The 19,860-nt window shown below is 34.1% G+C and overlaps 6 protein-coding genes across 6 annotated transcripts; 4 read left to right on the top strand and 2 right to left on the bottom strand.

Moving 5' to 3' along the window:
- Nucleotides 1–811: 811 nt before the first annotated feature.
- Nucleotides 812–2,806, top strand: DFA_02933 (uncharacterized protein; the record flags this gene model as incomplete). The annotated part of the gene is made up of 3 exons (XM_004362483.1): nucleotides 812–1,052; nucleotides 1,105–1,764; nucleotides 1,848–2,806. 3 exons carry the CDS (start codon nucleotides 812–814, stop codon nucleotides 2,804–2,806), a joined length of 1,860 nt encoding a protein of 619 aa, XP_004362540.1.
- A 527-nt stretch (nucleotides 2,807–3,333) lies between these two features.
- On the bottom strand, nucleotides 3,334–5,724 carry CYP556A1 (cytochrome P450 family protein; the record flags this gene model as incomplete). Its single annotated transcript, XM_004362482.1, has 5 exons — nucleotides 3,334–3,663; nucleotides 3,752–4,258; nucleotides 4,344–4,508; nucleotides 4,583–5,575; nucleotides 5,659–5,724. 5 exons carry the CDS (start codon nucleotides 5,722–5,724, stop codon nucleotides 3,334–3,336), a joined length of 2,061 nt encoding a protein of 686 aa, XP_004362539.1.
- Nucleotides 5,725–5,911: 187 nt separating this feature from the next.
- Nucleotides 5,912–7,218, top strand: DFA_02931 (uncharacterized protein; the record flags this gene model as incomplete). Its single annotated transcript, XM_004362481.1, has 2 exons — nucleotides 5,912–5,944; nucleotides 6,406–7,218. 2 exons carry the CDS (start codon nucleotides 5,912–5,914, stop codon nucleotides 7,216–7,218), a joined length of 846 nt encoding a protein of 281 aa, XP_004362538.1.
- Nucleotides 7,219–8,547: 1,329 nt separating this feature from the next.
- On the top strand, nucleotides 8,548–10,867 carry gtpbp1 (GTP-binding protein 1; the record flags this gene model as incomplete). The annotated part of the gene is made up of 5 exons (XM_004362480.1): nucleotides 8,548–9,208; nucleotides 9,280–9,416; nucleotides 9,582–9,906; nucleotides 10,127–10,229; nucleotides 10,309–10,867. The coding sequence occupies 5 exons, from the start codon at nucleotides 8,548–8,550 to the stop codon at nucleotides 10,865–10,867; spliced, it is 1,785 nt and encodes a 594-aa protein (XP_004362537.1).
- A 496-nt stretch (nucleotides 10,868–11,363) lies between these two features.
- febA (4E-binding protein) lies at nucleotides 11,364–11,945 on the bottom strand (the record flags this gene model as incomplete). The annotated part of the gene is made up of 2 exons (XM_004362479.1): nucleotides 11,364–11,383; nucleotides 11,603–11,945. 2 exons carry the CDS (start codon nucleotides 11,943–11,945, stop codon nucleotides 11,364–11,366), a joined length of 363 nt encoding a protein of 120 aa, XP_004362536.1.
- Nucleotides 11,946–14,262: 2,317 nt separating this feature from the next.
- On the top strand, nucleotides 14,263–19,773 carry DFA_02928 (ABC transporter A family protein; the record flags this gene model as incomplete). Its single annotated transcript, XM_004362478.1, has 7 exons — nucleotides 14,263–14,392; nucleotides 14,511–15,366; nucleotides 15,465–15,677; nucleotides 15,751–16,458; nucleotides 16,544–18,705; nucleotides 18,777–19,150; nucleotides 19,246–19,773. The coding sequence occupies 7 exons, from the start codon at nucleotides 14,263–14,265 to the stop codon at nucleotides 19,771–19,773; spliced, it is 4,971 nt and encodes a 1,656-aa protein (XP_004362535.1).
- Nucleotides 19,774–19,860: the final 87 nt, after the last annotated feature.

Raw genomic sequence — 19,860 nt, 5'->3', positions numbered from 1 at the left:
GAAAAGTGTTTGTAAAAGTCGCTGTCTCATCAATTTTTCACGGTACTTTGAATGGTCCATCACAGATACATGTCGTAGTTATAGTTATATCATTCAATCAAACAACAACAACAACCTGTATACATATAGATATAGTCTAGCAAATTGATCATTATCAATGATAATTATAATTAAAAATAATAATGCTTTTTGAATAATGTACATATGGTCCGCTGAGAGACTTGAAAGAAGAGGCAAGTGATGAATCAACCAAACAAAGCAGATTTCAACTCTCCACCACCTATTGACAATGGATAATGTAACCTATTAATAGAAATCATTCACCAAACCAACAAGACAGAATAATAATAATAATAATATTATCATATCTCCTGCTCCTCTTCGACTACAACAACAACACATATATTATCCAAAAAGAGTAATTTATTTAAAGATAGCGTCGTTCTATCAATAGAGAGATGATAGGATAGGATGTATGCGAGAGATGACGATCTCAATGAACACCAACCAATCACCTCCTAGAATTATAGACTGAAATTAAATTGGGATTGTTGGGTTGGATGATGGGAATGGCTCAAAATCGGTACTCTACCAAAGTAGACAACATTAACTATTTAAAAGAAAGATAAAATAATATAAATATTATTTATCCACAATGTTACAATATTTAAAAGTAATGGTAGTAGAGGTGGCAGTAGTTTTAATGCTTTTTTTGTTGAATATTGGTCCTATTCAATGTCAAGATGCAGTTGTTTGGCCGACTTCAATTGGAGGGAATGATCATGGATACATTTTTTTATTTGCTTCTAACATGACAGAGGTGATGAAACAATGCAATTTGGAAAAGAACAGTACTTTTAAATCATATCTTGTCACAGTTGATGCAAAACAAGAATGGGATTTTATTAAAAACATCTACGATTTTAAGACTGTTTGGGTCTCTGGTAGAGACATCGAAGGGAATGGGAATTACACCTATTCAAGTGGACCACAAACCAATCAACCATTATTTAATATGTATACTGGTCAATGTTGGGGTATGTCTATTAAAAGTATCAACTCTTTATAAAATTAATTGTATTAATCATTTTTATTTTATTAAAGGATATTGTCCATTCAATGCAGGTGAACCATCTTTAACTCTTGCTGCAGGAGAGGATTATATTTACATCAAAGGACCAAACTGGAATTTTAATACTGCCAAAGGTTCTAATGATCTAGTTTATACAGCATATTGTGAAATACAACCTATTAAAGAGGTATATGTTCCATCAATTGGTACAAATGGAGGATCAATAACAATCAACAATCTATCACAATTCAACATTTCAACAATCAACATTACATTTTCCAATCCAACCAAACAACTCTCGAAATCATGTAATATAACATCAAAACAAGAAACATCAATCACTTGTATAGTTCCACCTCTATCTGGACTTTACAATGTCACTGTTCAAGATGCTAGTGGAGTCAAGTCAACACACTATGCATGGCAACCATATCCACCATTTATTAAAGCTGTCTATCCATCATTCACTGCTAATGGATCGATTACACTGATTGGTGATAACTTTGGTGATAACACAAACAATCTAGTATTTGTTAATGTTTCAACATCTAATATTCCATGTAATATTATAATTGCATCATCAACACAGATTATTTGTAAACTCGAATCATCTCTTGTTGGAGATACCAAACTACTTCCGATTTCAATTTCAGTTGATGATGTTTATACTCAAACCTTTAAACCTCATATTTGTATGTATATAAAAAATAATTAATTGAAAATAATTATTAAATTAATTCTAACCTTATATATTTTTCTTCATCTATTATTATAGTCTGTGACAATAGATTCCATTCAACCATTCTATTTGGTGGAGAATATGAAAGAGTCAGGCAATTAATGGTTGACAAAGTAACAATGGAATCAACACCAAATGCTCCATATATTGGTGCAATAGAATCAGCTGAAATGTATCAATGTTTTAATCAATCATTGAATATCAAAGACTACCCTAACTTTAGATTTTGGCAGGGTGTATCATACAACAGTAATAATAACAGTTTTACAAGAAATAATGGTCCATTCAAAGGAACAATATCTCCATTGTATTATACTAAAACTATTGATCCAGGTGTGACACAATCATCAAATAATATTCTATATAATATTAATGATGCAACTATTTCATCAGAGATTGAAGATGTAAACTATTATACACCATTGATTACATTTTATACAAGTGATGCACCATTCATTTATAGTATTTGCAATATTACAAATGGAACGCAATCACTTGTTACGATCAATGGTAATCATTTTGGAAAAGACAGTTCATATGTATTGGTAACGATTCAAGGCAAACAATGTAGATCACCTCAGTTTATTGGACCCGATTTTAAACATTTTACTTGTTTATTATTGGATAGTGTTGAACCATCTTCAATTCTTTTAGATTACAATGTAACGATAAGAGTTGCTGAAATGGTTACATCAAAGATGGTAGTAGTATCAATTGCAGTGGTAGCAGAACCAGAATCCGATTCAGAATCTCATTCATACAAGTCATTTGTAAAAGCGAGAATCCTTGACATTGTCATTCTAATAGGTCTTATAATAATACCATTGGCTATTATATTGTTGGTTGTCTTGGCATTAAAGAAGAAGAAAGTCCAAGTCACCAAGATCTTCTCAAAGATGTTCAAGAATAAAAATAAGGAAGCCAAAAAAGACACCAATGAAATGGAAATGTATCCAATACCAAAACAACAACCAACAACCAACACCCAACAATAATTAATTAATTTTCGAATTATAATTTATTATTTTCTATTTTTATTTATATATTTTCTTCAAATATTTGGACATACATACATACTACTAAAGTACCCAAACAAACCACATGTAATCATTTCAATAAATAATATTATTCAATTTTTTTTTAAAAACAAAGAAAAAGAAGATCAATAAAAAGAAATAGTCGATTATTATGTGTGTCAATATATATATACTATTTGTGATAATGTAGTGCCACAAATATTTGTTACAAATAATTCAAATTCTGATGATGAATTAATTAATGTTTTTCTGACGAATTGGATCTCTTTAGTGACTTTTGTTTCACAAAAATATCTGGATCATTCGTAGGTTAATTAATGTTTAATACTACTCAACTGTAAAATAACAAGTCGGATGATAGTTGACAATGGGTCAATCAATCCATCTATGGTAATTATTAACAATCAGCTGACGATCCAATTAAAATAAAATATTGAAAATAAATAATTAAATTATATTATATTATTATTTTATTATTTAATTATTTATTCTTCAGCTCTTTGAACTATTGGAAAAACATTAAATTCTATAGATGGGGAAGGGTAGAGAGATGAAAAGGTTTTTGTCATCTTGACTTGGTCAATGTTGGATGACACAAATTTGCTTTGTGACAATAGAGTGATGAGGGTAGTCTTGATGAGTAGCTTGCTCATATTGACACCGATACACTTAGTAGTACCGTATCCCCATCCCAACTCTGCAATCATTTGAACGTCATGCTCCATATCATAGAATCTCTCTGGAATAAATTTATTTGGTTCACGGAATATATTTGGATTTCTAAGTGTTGTTACTATTGGACAATTAATTAATGTCTAAAAAAATAATAAATAATAAATATTAGATTAAAAAATAATAATTAATTAATATTTAATTTGTTTTTTAATTAATAAATATACATACACCAATAGGAATTCTATAACCAAGTACACGTTCATTACAATTGGCATATCTTGGAATTAATTTTGGATAAGGTGGTAATAAACGAGCCGTTTCCATGATGACTGCATCGAGATAGGGCATTTCAGAGAGAACGTCAAAGGTGAATGTTTTGGCAGTCTGTCCATTCTTTGATAGGATAGTGTTGATTTCGCGACGTAGTTTTTGTTGTACCTCTGGGAATTGCATAAACATGTAGAATATACTCGACAAGAGACTAATCAACCCACAAATTGTCGATGTGTTTAAAATGTAGTTGCTCATCTGAATCTCTTCCAAAGACAATCCTTCACGATCATGGTAACTTGCATCTGCCAATATATTTATAATACTATCCTCTTGTTCTAAATTATCACTACCACTACTACTTGTACTACCACTCTTTTGGTGACCATTTCCATCCTTGTTTAAATATTTAAAGTATGCTTTCATTGCATACAATTGATAAATATTTCTATATTTTGAATTTTTCTAAAATATTTAAAAAAAAAATAAAAGAAAAATTAAATAAATAATCATAACAATATTTGGTATTTAATTATTCCTTATTCCTTACACGATAATCTTTAGAATATTGAGTTGGTAGTCTCCTTAGTATTGGTAAAATATGATATAGATAATCTGTAAATGTTTTGTTGTAAAAGAAATAGTTTGCCTTTACACATAAATATGCATCCTCTGCACCACCCATAAATAATCTTGCCAACATTGACATGCAAAACTAAATTAAATATTTAATTAATAATGAATAATACTATTATTTTCTTGTCTTTCAACATTTTTACTTTTACATACATCTGGAATTAATTTATTAGTATCAAATACTAATGATTGTTTCTCGTTTATCCATTCCATCAACATGGATGCCTCCTTTTTAACAATTGGAAACATTCTATTTAAACTTTCTTTTGATCCTGCCACTTTGCTATAGATTCTAAAGATTCGATTGAAATCCTCTGCAGAGTGACGCAGTGGACAGTAGCCAGACACCCAAAACCGTTCAAAATGTGTACTTTGATCCCTCAACACATATTTGATGGCATCGATTGAAGTAATGTTGACGATTGGTTTACCCAAATGCCATGAATAGTAAATTGCCATTCTATCCTCTTCCAAAAACTTTTTATAGTTTTCTATTAATTCTTCTTCTGGTGTTATTTCTTCGTATTCATCCTCATCCTCTTGTTGTTGCTGTAATTTATCGATTGATGATGATGTCAATTCATCTGACTCTTCTACTTCTTCTTCTTCATCTTCATCATCATCATCTACTTCTGAAATTGTATCATCATCATAAAAACTATTATCAGTGTCTGCAGTACTAGATAAACTAGCTTCAACATCTTGATGATGTTGTTGACCAAGATCCAAATCCATTAGAAATCTTGGTCCAACTCCACTACTTTTAAACAAAGATGATGATTCTTTTAATTCAACTTGTTTGACTTGTTGTTGTTGTTGTTTATATTCATATTGTTGTTGTTTAATTTGTTGTTCAAGTTGATTTCTTTTTCTTAATCTTCTTTTCTTTTTCTTTGGTGTTTGAATTGGTGAAGGATGACATTCATCGTATAAACATACAACTCGTTTCTCTTGTTGTTGACTTGCAACCAGAGCATCTTCGAGTTCTTGTACCCATTCTCTATCGTGTTCGTCGAGTGGTGATTTATCAATATCAATATCGTTGCTAGTCAACAACGATGCAAACGGACCCAACAATGGATCCTCTCCATTCATCACACCCTTGATCGGATGTACAAACTGACTAACATTTCTAAGTAGTATACCCTACATATAGATAAATAGATTATTAGATGACTGCATGTTGTTGTGACATGTTCTCAATTGATTGAGTATGCACTAATACAAACCTTTAAGATTCTACCACAAATAAATAGAAATAAAGTTCCACATATTAAAAATTCAATGTTAAACATATTTTTATATCATCAAAAATATTTCTTTTTTTTTTTTAATTAAATTTTGAAATTATTTGGTTTAAATATTAATAGTATGTGTGAGTGTTTTGACTATATATGTATTATTATAAGAGTTCAAAATAGATAGATAGATAGAGGTAGGTAAAATTAATTTTAGATTGTAGATTCAACAAAATAAATAATAATGATAATGAGTATTCGTATGTGTGAATGGTATGTAATATGTAATGTAGTGCAGTGTAGTCTTTCTCTCTAAATCATTTTAGAAGTTAACAATGAATGATAATAATAAATAAATAAATACTCTAGGTCACTTGATAATTATTATTATTTACATTATATTTTATTATTGTAGAGGAGAGGAGGTATAGATTACTCCAATTGAAATAATACAAAGATCTACAAAAAATGTAAAAATGAACTGGATATAAAAGGAAATCTTACCAACCATACCTATAATTATAATTCTCAAAGTTTTTTATTTTTTTTGGTATTTTCTTTCATTTCTTTGGATGGTTTGAAAACTATAAGTAGTGACGTCCCCCTATTGAAAAAGTAACATTCTTTTTTAATTGTGTTCTTGTACATCTCTGTTATGAATGTATTAAATGTATGGTCTTGTTTGTTGTTTGACGTTAACATTTAATTCATTCATTAATTATTTATTTATTTTTGTAGACATGGTGGTATCAATTAGAAGTTGATCCATACTTTATCAGTGGAAAGAAAGCCAATGCTAATGCAGGTGAAGTTAAATCATTGAGAGAAAGACTACATATTACTTACAAAAAAGGGATTAATAATATTGCAACGGGTGCATTGAAAGCTAAAGCAGACGACATCAAGGAATTCTATAAAAACGGTCACCTATTGTTAAAGAGTGATTCGTGGTGGTATCCAGTCAAACTTTTAATTCATCCAGAACAAAAGAGACCTGTTGACACATCGTATCAGAATAGTTCCTTTCCTTGCAACCCACTCGAGCTTCCAGACCTTGACCACGCCTATCGTGTAGATGCTGCCTATTTCTACCCCGCTCAGAGCCAAGATTTCATGGAAGGATACCGTGATTTCCCAGAGAGTATTGAACCAGTATCTGGATGCTATGGTCTCTATCCAACACCAGGTTCCAATCTTCCAGTCGCTATCAAGGGTGGCAAGAGAAAGCTGCAAGTTCGTGTTTTGACTGCCAGTCCATTGACCAAAACCACTATGCAATGCAGTCTCCCAAGAATTTACTGTCAGTCAGCTAGTAGTCGAGCAACAATGAACAGAACTATTTGTGAAGAAATTCGTGTCGTCGATGATACATACAAACATAGCGGATTTGCGATGAGTCAGCTGATGCACACTGACTGGGTAGACCTTGATTTCAGTGGCTGCGACCTCAACATCGAAAAATTCTATGAAGAAAGAGTATTGTTTGTTGAATTCATCGTTCATGACAAGTCTGACCAAAAACCATTGACCAACATCACTCCACTACCCTGAGAATGATAAGTTTGGTGATCATCAGAAAGAGTGGGGGATGGATGATGAATAAAATATATATATATATACTTTTTATCAACCACTACAAGATATAATAGATTCTGTCAAAGTTGATGTATTTGACCAGAACCACCACCATCTTGAGAAATAATTAATTAATAAATGTACCAAAGAAATTCAAATCCATATTCCTTATCCTTATTTCTTGTTGATTGAAACATGAAATTTAGTTGATTGAACATCAAAAACTAGGAGCGTCATCAATAGATAATACTATATCTCAGTCAATTCGCAAAACTTTTACCAATTCTACTTTTATTCCTTTTTTTTCAAAAATAATCCAATCCACTACGACCATACCCAACAGAAATATTGTCCTCTTCCATAGATCCTTCTTCCAATAATAAATAATAAATATTTATCTATATCTATATATCTATTTTTTGTTTTTTTTATATGAAAGATTCAATTATCTAGTATTTACTTTAATCAATTAAATTTGAATCTTTCATGTTTGTTTAGCATCTATAATCAACCAACCATTCTATCCATTCTATATACTCTCTATCTCTAATATAGAACTATATATAATCAAAAGGTAATAATCACATGACAATAAACATCTGTTCACCTCGAATCTATCTTGTTTCATTGTCGATAAATTGAAAGATCGACAATGAACCTAATGTGCAAACATTCACATATGATGATCGCTGTGATGCAAAGATAGGAAAGGATGAGGAAATGCAAAAGGAGACACAGACAGACACCTATCAAAAAAAAAAAATTTAGAATAATTTAAAAAAAAGAAGCAGCAGTATTTTTTAAAAAAGGCCACCAGCAGTAATTTTATAATTTGCTGTTTGTAAAAACTCTGTCTATTGTATTCATATTCTCATTTTCTTATTATTTGTTTATATTTATTTATATATATTTATATATATATATTATCTGTATTTTATTATTCTTTTATCTATGTTATATATTGTGTATATTTAAAAATAAGTCAGAATCAACCAACCAACCATTCATCCAATCAAAATCAAACTTTAAATTGATTAACACATCAACAACAATCATCAACAAGAAATCAGCAAGAACAACAACAAGCAACATATATATATAGAAACATCATTATTATGATTCCATATATATAACGATTATAATTGACTATTTATTTGTATATATTTATTTAAATTTGTTAACTTTATAGTTTTTTAAAAAGACAGTTTTTTTTTTTTCTATTTGTGTCTTTTTTCGAGGCAGGAAATAAATTATATATTATATTTATATTTAAATTTATCCTTTTATTATTAATAATAGAAAACAATGAATACTAATTCAGATACAAGCGATGAATCTGAAGCATTAGTAACAACAGCAACGTCGCTACAATCAGCAACTGCTACAACAGTTATTATGGACACTACCAAAATAATTTCTTCTAGTATGGCTGCCACAACCATTTCAAGTAACTCGACTATGACGACAACCACGACATCGACCACTTCTACTACCACAACATCAACTGATCTGTCAAGTTCAAGTGACACGATTGATGGATTGAGTTTTGGTATTGGTATTCCAGCAACAACACCAACAATGGGAGGAAAAGCAGACAGTAATGGAATCATTCATTTGCAACCCGAGGTTGAATTTGGCAATATCGAGTACAAACTACAACTGATCAGTCCCACTGCCGAACGATTGGAGCATTTGGTGACACAGTTAAAGTGGAGACTGGGTGAAGGCATGGGTGAAGCAATCTATGAGATTGGTGTCGACGACGATGGCACTGCCGTAGGATTGGGCGAAACCGAGATGCAGGCCAGTTTGACAACCCTGCGTACAATGGCTTCTCGTCTCTCTGCCGACCTTACGATTATAAGAACTCGTAATGGTACAAAGGGAGAGGTCTATGAAGTATTGATTAGAAAGTTTGCATCTGATGATTTTTCTGAAGTTAGAATTTGTGTCACTGGAAATGTTGGTAAGTAAAAGAAAAGTCAAAAGTGACTCAGATAGAGATATTATAATATACTAATTATTATTTTAATTTAGACGCAGGAAAATCAACTCTATTGGGAGTATTGACAAGAGGACAATTGGACAATGGTAGAGGATTGGCAAGACTCAATGTATTTCGTCACAAACACGAGATTGAGACTGGTCGTACAAGCAGTCTGTCACAAGAGATTGTAGGATTTGATTCGCGTGGAAAGATTGTCAATTATGATGCGGGTCATGGAGGTAGTGCGAATGGTGGATCGTTGCATGGATGCATCAGTCCGTCTGAGATTGCCGAACTGTCATCCAAGATCATCACGTTTGTCGATACAGCTGGTCACTGTAAATACATAAAGACTACGCTGTTTGGTATGACTAGTCATGCACCTGATTTCAGCATGCTGATGGTCAGCGCCAACAATGGATGTGTTGGTATGACCAAAGAACACTTGGGTATCGCTCTGGCCCTTCGTGTACCAGTATTTGTCGTCGTCACCAAGATTGACAGGTGTCCCGAGAATGTCATGACCGAGACGATGAATGACATTAAAAAGATCCTCAAGTCTCCCGGATCGCGTAAACTCCCCGTCGTCATCCACAACCACGACGATGTAGTTGTAGCCGCCCGTAGCTTTGTCTCTGATCGTATCGCCCCCATCTTTTGTGTCTCCAATGTCACAGGTGAAAACCTCGATCTTCTTCGTACTTTCCTTAACCTCTTGCCCGCCAAAAAGGATGGGATAGTCTCTTGGAGAAACCTTCTCAATTGGACATTGATTCAATTTGGAATGTAACAGGTGTAGGAACAGTAGTTTCAGGTACTTTGATGAAAGGTTCGATTACGGTAGGAGAGAATCTCTTGCTGGGACCAGACGAACATGGACAGTTTACAAGCGTACAGGTCAAGAGCATTCATTCAAAGAGACTGCCGGTGAAGCAGGTGAGAGCAGGTCAGACGGCATCGGTTGCCATCAAGATGAAGGTGAAAAAGTCGATTCGCAAAGGTATGATTCTCACACATCCCTCTGCAAAACCAGTGGCAGTGCGAGAGTTTGAGGCAGAGGTGGTTATCTTGTATCACAGCACCACCATCTCTCTAAACTACGAGGCAGTAGTACATTGTGGAGCCAGTCAACAATGTGCTCGTATCGTTTGGATGGAAAAGGATGTCATTCGAACGGGTGACAAGGCAAAGGTCAGATTTAGGTATACGGCAAGACCAGAGTTCCTCACTGTCAACAACCGACTGATTTTTAGAGAAGGTCGTGCCAAGGGTATTGGTAGAGTCACCCAATTGATTCCATACCTGCCTGAAAGGGACAATGGAAATGCCATCCCACATCCTAAATTTGCATCAAAGGAAAGGGAAAAACAAGAAAGATTGGAAACCGCATTGGCCAATCAACAACAACAAGAACAACAACAACAAAAAAATGCACCTGTAAACAATAACAAAGAAAAGGATGTTAAACATGTAGATAATAATAATAATAATGGACATCATGGTGGTAGTTCTGTAACTAAAGAAAAATCGATTTTACAACAAGCTCCTGCTACCTATCATCATCATAATCATAACCATCATTCCAACAATAATAACAATAACAATGCAAAAGATACAAAGAAATCAACTCACAAGTAAAAAACAACAAATAAATAATTATGATGATTCAAAAGGATTAAATTATTCCACAAACATTTATTATATCATGTGACACATTAGTTAAATGCGTTATTCTATTTCTATTTCTATTTCTATGATCACCTGACTAAAGAATAAATATGAATAAAATATTTAAAAGGATTCTTAATTATTATTTATTTACAACATTAAACTCAGTTCCCACTGCCCACCAATCAAAACGATGATGGTTATGATTATGATTACGGATCCACATTATGTATTTTTACAATTATCTATTTTAAATGACGATGATTACGATTGTTATTATATTAATACTCTTCTCTTATTTTGGTTGGTAATAATCGTGTTACTAATGATTATTCACCTACACCAAAACGAATAAGTATATATATCTTTTGTTTGTTTTTTTGGGTATGTCTTTTTAAAGTATTTTTATATTTTTTTTTATATTTTTAAGTGTATATGTATATTATAATAGTATTATAATATTATATTAATCCATTTCGAAAATATCTAAAAATAATAAAAGAATTAAATGTTAATATAAAATATTTTCCAATTAAATAAATAAAGGATTGTAATGTCTAAATGGATTGTCTATAATGTCTATCCATCAATCCATCCATTTTCCTTTTTTATATCCAACAAATAACAAACAAAACATAATCCAACTATCTTTTCCTCCTTGTTTTGTTTTGTTTTTTGTATTTCTATTTCTGTTTTCTCTCTTACCATCTTCATTTTGTTTCGTGGTGTTTTTGGCTTCAGCGCTGGTCGATGCTGCTGCGGGTTGCTTGTTAGAGTGAATTGGTTTTGAATGTGGGTGTGGGGAGGATTGGGACTTGTTGATCATGTTGAGCATGTTGGCCATTTCAGGTGGTGGTGGAGTCTTTGCAAGAGGAGAGTTACGGTATTGCAAGAGAGTGTTCTTGTCATAGACAAGCTTGGTGCCACCTGGGGTGGTGCCGTATAAAGTGCCGCCCAACGATGTCGAGAAGTTGATCATGTCCTGTCGAGACACATTGAATGGGATGGCTCTCGAGGTGGTAGATGCAGCTGATGAAGGAACTGACATTATTTTGGTTGTTGTTGTTTTGTTGTACTAAGGGGTTATTACACAAACTGACAATGTTGATTATTATTCACTATTACTACTACTGTGTTGTTACGACTAGACAAAGGATTCAAATCGTATCTTTTTTTGTTGTTGTTTGTTATTTGTATTTTAAAAACCAGGCAATATATACAAATCTGATAACTGTTCTTAAATTTCCTATCGAATATTAAAGTAAATATAATATATGTTATAAGAATAAATGAAATGAAATTTGGTAAATACAATAATGAAAAATAATAATAATAATAATCGGATTATTGGGTTCTACTTTAGAATGACAAAAGTGCAAGTGAAAATGAATGAATGAACAAATAATAAAGAAATGAAAGTAGAGTATAGCAGTAGTAGTATGTTGGGGACAAAAGTAAAAAATAAAAAAAAATAAAAAAAAGCAAGGAAAAAGGGTAAAAAAATACAATATTTGATTTTTGTGGTTTGTGTGAATGAATATCCTCTTCCTCCTCTTTTTCCTATAGAGTGCCATCATATCATATCATATCGTATTTATATCTCTCCTCTCTTTCTTGACTTGTTGTTTGACTATAGTATCTCTCTCTCTCTCTCTCTCTTTTGTAGTAGATGTTGTTTGTTGTTGTTGTTGTTGTTATTAAAATATTTATATACCTTTTACTTTGAAAGTGACGCAAGCAAGGAAAGAAAGATCGTAATGAGAAGAAAAGGTTTTTAATGTACTGTGGTGTAGTTGTACTGGTGTTGAATGTTCTGTTAGAGCTCTCTAATAGTAGAATCTAATAAAGAATTATTCAAAAAAGTAATAATAATAATAACATTTCACTGGTGCTTCACACATCAAGCTTGGTGGGTCAAACTGACAAAAAAATTTAAACAAAAAAAAAACATTAAATCTCCCTCTATAAAAAAAAAAGCTTCCGCAACCAGTGTTTTTAGTGACAGAGACACATCATATGATACCACAAATCTAGACATAATAATCCCTTTATAGTTCATCCTTTTACTTTTACTTTTTGGGCACTCACAGACAGACAGAAGAATCACAAAACAAACAAACAAACACAAACAAGCAACAATGCATACATATTCAAACTGCAGTCTAGTCATGAGAGTGATGCACCAATCAACAACATAATGATGATGCTGCCATTCAATATATATAAATATATATGAATATATGTATTGTATCTGTATTTTGCTCCTGTTCCTGTAAACACAACATCTATCTGTCCATCTTACTATTGTCATTGCAATGAATTCTGATGATCTTTAAACACAAGAGTTTTTTTTTTTTTTTTTTTTACATTGTCTTGGCAACGCAAGAAATGCATAGATGGAAAGTTGGATAGTTTTTTTTTATCCATGGATATCTCAGCACTGATCGCAACGACTATTCATCGAATTATTTTTAAAGAAGATTCGTTAGAGGTCACATGTGAACAATCGGATTATTGTATTATACTTTAAGATAATATAGTAGTATCCAAAGGTGGTAGAGGTAGTGTGAGAATAATCCGTACTTCCATTCCTTCCAATCTTTCATTCCTTTCATCTATCTATCTATCAATCAACCATCCATCCATCTTGACTTGACCACGGCCCTGACCCAACCTTCTAATCGTGATTCTTTTTTTTTTTTTGTTTGTTTGCCATCCCGCAACTCAACTTCCTTAAAAAGTGACTTTTCTATTTCAACACGCGTGTTGTATCTATTCTTTGGTTTTGCGGACTCGAAACAGCAAAGTTAATGCATGCTGTTTAGTATGCCTGTTGTATGTGTCACCCACCCAATTGCTCCACTCGAATCTTATACCAACAACAAGCCACACATTTCTCTCCATCATGTATGTCAACATAGTCGCAGTCCTGGAATTGAAAGAATGATGATATCGGATGTAAAAGGGGATGATACCCGTTGAATATCAACGAGTAAATTGGATGAATGAAACCTTTATATATAACTCTATGTGATTCGCCGAATTCAACAAAATAATTATTTATTATTGTTTATATTTTATGGTTAGAGCCTAAATTACATAAATTATAAATAGCCATTGGTTATCACATCATCAATCATCATTCATACAAAGAAATAAAGAAATAAAGAAATATAAATATTAAAGGAAAGAAATATTATATTCAAGAACCATCCATACATACATACATACATACATACATACATACATATTTTATCCATTCAATACACATACATACATATAATACAAAACTATCTATCTATTCTATCTATTCTATTTATATATTTATTTATACAATTGAGTTGTTTCCGGAACATTAAAAAAAGATGGAATCAATCATACAATTTAAAGTTTTAGCAAAAAAGAATTTACTATTAAAAAGTAAATCAAAATGTGGAATATGTTGTGAAATAGTATTTCCATTAGTTATTATTGGTTTATTATTTGCCATTTTAGGTATGTTTAAAATAATTAAAAAAATAAATAATATATCTATATTTTTTTTTTTTGAAAGAAATAATAGCATTAATCTTTTTTTTTTTACTTTTATTTACTTTTATTTCTTTTATTTTAGGTATAATTCAATCATTAAAAAGTGATTTTGATAATATTCAAATACAACCTTTATCAGAACAACTTGGAACAAGACGACTTATTATTTATGGACCATCACCACTTGGCACTGAACAAGAAGGTGTTTTACAATTAGTTATTAGTAATTTGGCAGCCGAGAATGGCCAATCAACCATCAATCAAACATCGGCACAATTCATTGCATTCCCAGACATCGACTCGATGAATGTATTTTTTGCCAATAATTCCGATGCTGTCTTGTCTGGTGTATGGTTTAATTCGACCGGTCCATCCACTCCAACCTCTCCCTTTTCATACTCGTTGAGAATGGATTCCGATAATTTACCAGCCACCGATTCATCATATGACAGAAATTCAGATGCCAAACAATACACTACCAGTGGATTCCTTTCAGTGCAAGCAGCCTTTGATCAAGCCATTTTACAGTATTTCGGTGTCTTTGAAAACATATCGTCGACAGTTAGCACACAACGTTTCACCGATCCATACAACAGCGGTTGGCAATCGTGGAATACTGGACGTGACGCAATCTACAAGAATGCCGGTTCAGTATTCATCACAGCCTCATTATTTTTATTTGCTTTTCGTCTAGTCACTGAATTAGTCTCAGAAAAGGAAATTAAAATTAGAGAGGGTATGGCTATGATGGGTATGAAGGAATTACCCTATTGTCTCAGTTGGCTCGTTACATCACTCATCATTGCTCTTCCAGTGACCGTTGCCATCGCAGCTATTCTACGTGGTTCCCAAATCATCTATCATACTGGTTGGGGTTCCGTTATGCTCTTATTCATGCTTTATATCCTATCTTTAATGATGGTTGGTTTTGTTGCTAGGTATGATATAAAAACAAACACAAACAAACAAATAATAATTATTAACCATATTTTCAATTCTATTTCTTCTTTCTATATTTTAGTATATTTTTTGATAGTTCTAGATTTGCAGGATTAATTACATATTGTATTGTACTTATATTTAGTATTATTGGTATATTTGTTGCAAAGGCTGATTTCTCAAAATATGCAAAGTTGTTATTATGTCTTTTCCCACCCATTGCAATGGCAAGTGCTAGTTACTCAATGGCTGTAAAGGATTTAGTCGATGTCATGCAACTTCCACCTGGAATTTATTTAACTGATGTTGAGTATGTTCAAACAAAAAATATTAATAATAATAATTTTCAAATGATTATATACTTATTTATTTTCTTTTATTAGTGAAATTATTGGAATGTTAATATTAGATATTGTATTATATACTTTATTATATTGGTATTTAAGAAATGTGATTAGTGGTGAATTTGGTACATCCAAGCCACTTTTATTCTTTTTAAAGAAATCTTATTGGGTTTCATCGACTGACAAGAACTCTGGTTTTGATATTGAAAGTTATCATAACGATAATCAAGATATTGAATCTATCCCTGTTGGTCTACGTACCAATGCAACTGTATCAATTCGTAATCTTAGAAAAGAATTCCAAACTGGTAATGGTATTAGAACAGCTGTTGATGGTTTACATCTTGAAATGTATCCAAATCAAATTCATGCATTTTTAGGTCACAATGGAGCCGGAAAGTCAACTACTATTGGTATGTTGACTGGTTTGATTCCAGCAACTGGAGGTGATGCTATGGTTAATGGATATAGTATTCAAAATCAAATGGATTCTGTTAGACGAACATTGGGTGTCTGTCCACAACATGATATCATTTGGAAGCAATTAACAGTCTATGAACATCTCTGTATCTATGCTGGTTTAAAGGGTGTTCCATCAAGAGATATTGCCAAAGAAGCTATTAGAATGACCAAAGATGTTGGTTTGGAAGAAAAGATGAATGCTCCATCCGATACCTTGTCAGGTGGTCAAAAGAGAAAGTTGTGTCTTGGTATTGCTTTTATTGGTCGTTCAAGTGTTATTTTCCTGTATGTCGAAACAAACAAACAAACAAACAAACAAACAAATATATCATTATCTAACCTTCTCTCTCTCTCATCTACTCTGATTTAGTGATGAAGTAACATCTGGAATGGATCCATTATCAAGACGTGGAGTATGGGATTTCTTGTTACGTAACAAACAATCAAGAACTATTGTATTGACAACACATTTTATGGATGAAGCTGATTTCCTTGGTGACCGTATTGCTATTATTACACATGGTAAACTTAGATGTGACGGTTCATCGCTATTCTTAAAGAAGAGATTTGGTGTTGGTTATTTATTGACTATTTCCAAACATGCCAATTGTCAGAGTTCGGCGGTCATTGATTTCATCAAAAAGTATATTCCTGAAGCTGTCGTCTTGTCCGATGTCGGTACTGAACTCAGTCTTCGTCTCCCAACTTCATCGGCTGCCCAGTTTGTCCCATTGTTCCGTGACATGGATCACCAAAAAGACAGTACCCTGGCAATCGATCATTACGGTATCTCCATCACAACAATGGAAGAAGTGTTCCTTAGAATCGGTCAAGAGTCTGGTGATGGAGGTCGACAATTTGATATTACCACCAACCAAAATAGAAATGAAGAAGCTGTTCGTCGTGCACTCTCTGCCAACGCTGGTATACTATCATCGGTCCAACAACTACGCGGTCTTTTAATCAAACGTATCTTGACCACTAAAAAGGATTTAAAGGCCTTTTTCTTGTCGATTGTTATTCCATTGGCTGTGATTGGTGGTTCGATTGGTATCTTGCGTGGTATGCCCAACCAATCCTTTTTCAACGATGTGACTGTCCCCATGACATACTCAATGTCCTCGTTTGGTCCCCTCAACACGGTCCCTGTGCAGACTGTCAACAACGACATCTCAGCACTTGCTTGGTCTCCATACTTTAGCAACTTGACACTCCTCCCAAGCGGTACAGTCAATATTGGCGACTACTTGGAATCCAACTTTGAAAACTCGGCCGGTGCACTCAACTTTTCCGAGCCCATCCTTATTCCAACGCTCGCCGCCGATACAGCTCCACTCGCCTACACTATCTACTATAACCGTGGGTATCTCCACTCTTCGCCAACTCACATGAACCTTGTCAACGATGCCATCCTCAGAAACCACACCAACGGAGTCGGCATTCAATTTGGTAACATGCCATTCACCCATGTCATGAATACTTTTGAAGCTGCCTTTAGCAACTCAAATATCAACGCTATCATCTACTTTGCTCTCATCTTTGCTGCCGGCTACTCGATGATGAGTGCTTCGTTTGGCGCCAACATGTGTGTTGAACGTGTCACCAACATCAAACGTCTCCTTTACATCTCTGGTTGTAAAAAGGCTATCTACTGGCTCTCCAATATGCTCTGGGACTATTCCATCAGTTTGGTCGTCATCCTTGTTGTCAGCGGTGCTTTGGCTGGCATAGAGTCAGCTTTCAAGACTGGCTTTGGCATTATCTTCCTCGGCCAGTGTCTCTACATCCTCTCGTCTGTCCCACTTGCCTACTTGCTCTCTCACCGTTTCCAAACCAATGGACGTGCCATCGGTGGTATCTTTGGTATCTTTATCGGTGTCGCATTCATCATGATGGTTGCCGGCATGAACGTCCGTATCCAAGCCATCGTCAATCAGTCCGAGGGTATCCAGTTGGGTGCCGATATTATGGACTATATCTTTTACGCATTCTCGCCCGTCTACTGTCTCGCCAGAGTCATGATGATCACACTCCAGTTCCCAGGCACCCAACGTATTGGCACCTTTGGCCCCATTGACAATCTTTGGACCATGGACTATGTCGGCACACCCATGATCTACATGCTTGCCCACGCTGTCCTCTGGACCACTTGGATCCTGGTGCTCGACTACATGCCCGAGATCAAGGGTAAGTTCCGTAACCCAAAGAACGCCAGCTCACCAGCCCCACCCGAGGACGAAGACTCTGACGTCACTGCCGAGCGTACCCGTGTCAACCAAACCAACAATCTCAGCCGTTCCCGTGGAAATGTCCCCACTAACGTCCAAGACCGCGACTCAACCGGCTCCAACAGCTCAAGCGCCCGTCTCTTTGACCCATCCAAGCCATCGTACGGAGGTGCTGGTCAAGACGATGTAGTTGTCATTAAAAACATCCACAAGCTCTTCCCAGGCCACAAAAAGAATCCCGCCAAGACAGCCGTCCACAACACCTGTCTCGCCATTCCACGTGGTCAAACCTTTGGTCTCCTAGGTATGACATTAAATACATAACATTTATATATTATTTATTAACTCTTTATTTATTTAAAACCCCAAAAAAAGGTCTCAATGGCGCCGGTAAAACAACTACCTTGTCTATGCTATCCGGTGACACTCATCCAACCTCTGGTGCTGCCTCGATAAATGGCTACGACCTCATCACTGAGCGTTCCAACGCCCTCTCTTCCATTGGCAGTTGTCCACAATTTGATGCCCTTGTCCCACTCCTCAGCGGTCGCGAGCAACTCACCCTCTACTGTCGTATCAAGGGTATCCCTGAACACCAAATCCCAGGCACTGTCGATGCATTTGTTTCCATGATGGATCTTGGCGGTATCTCTGACAGCAATGTTGGTGGATACAGTGGTGGTAACAAGAGAAAGGTTTCGCTCTCTATTGCTATGCTTGGTAATCCTTCAGTTGTTTTCCTTGATGAAGTAAGTATAAACCCCATAAAATAATAATCATAACAAATAATAATTATTGATATTAATTATTTCTTTTTTTATTTTCATTTATTTTTTCTTTTTAGGCAAGTACAGGATGTGATCCACAAGTAAGACGTTTCATGTGGAATATTATTACAGAACTTGGAAAGAACAAGGTTATCATTATTACAACTCATTCAATGGAAGAATGTGAAGCACTTTGTCAACGTATTTCTATTATGAAGGATGGTAAATTGATGTGTTTGGGTTCGAACCAACATATCAAGAGCAAGTTTGGTTCTGGTTACTCGATTGATATCAAACTTAAAAAGGAATATGTCGACACTGGTGTTGATACCATTCTCCGTGCATTCCCAGGATCATCACTCCTCGATCGTCACGACCTTATTGCCAACTTTGAATTGCCATCACCCAACCAACAAGTATGGCAATTATTCGATGTCATCCAACAACAACTCTCACACATTGTCGATGATTACTCGGTCTCTCAAACTTCACTCGAACAAGTATTCTTGAAACTTACTGCTTCCACTTATGAACAAAGATTAAATCAATTGTCAGAGAGTGGTGTTGCTGATCCATCAAATATAATGACTCCAATTCATTCTTAAACTTTTATATATTTTTTAATAAATAAACCAACTATTTTCATACCGATCCATCATTGTCATTAATAAATTAAACATTTATAATATATT

The sequence above is a fragment of the Cavenderia fasciculata genome (genome assembly GCF_000203815.1).
Source record: "Cavenderia fasciculata unplaced genomic scaffold Scf_Dfasci-G-b-205a01.r1-3, whole genome shotgun sequence".
NCBI lineage: Eukaryota > Evosea > Eumycetozoa > Acytosteliales > Cavenderiaceae > Cavenderia > Cavenderia fasciculata.
The sequence above is the reverse complement of the archived record's forward strand: the minus strand, read 5'-3'. Positions and strand labels throughout refer to the sequence as shown.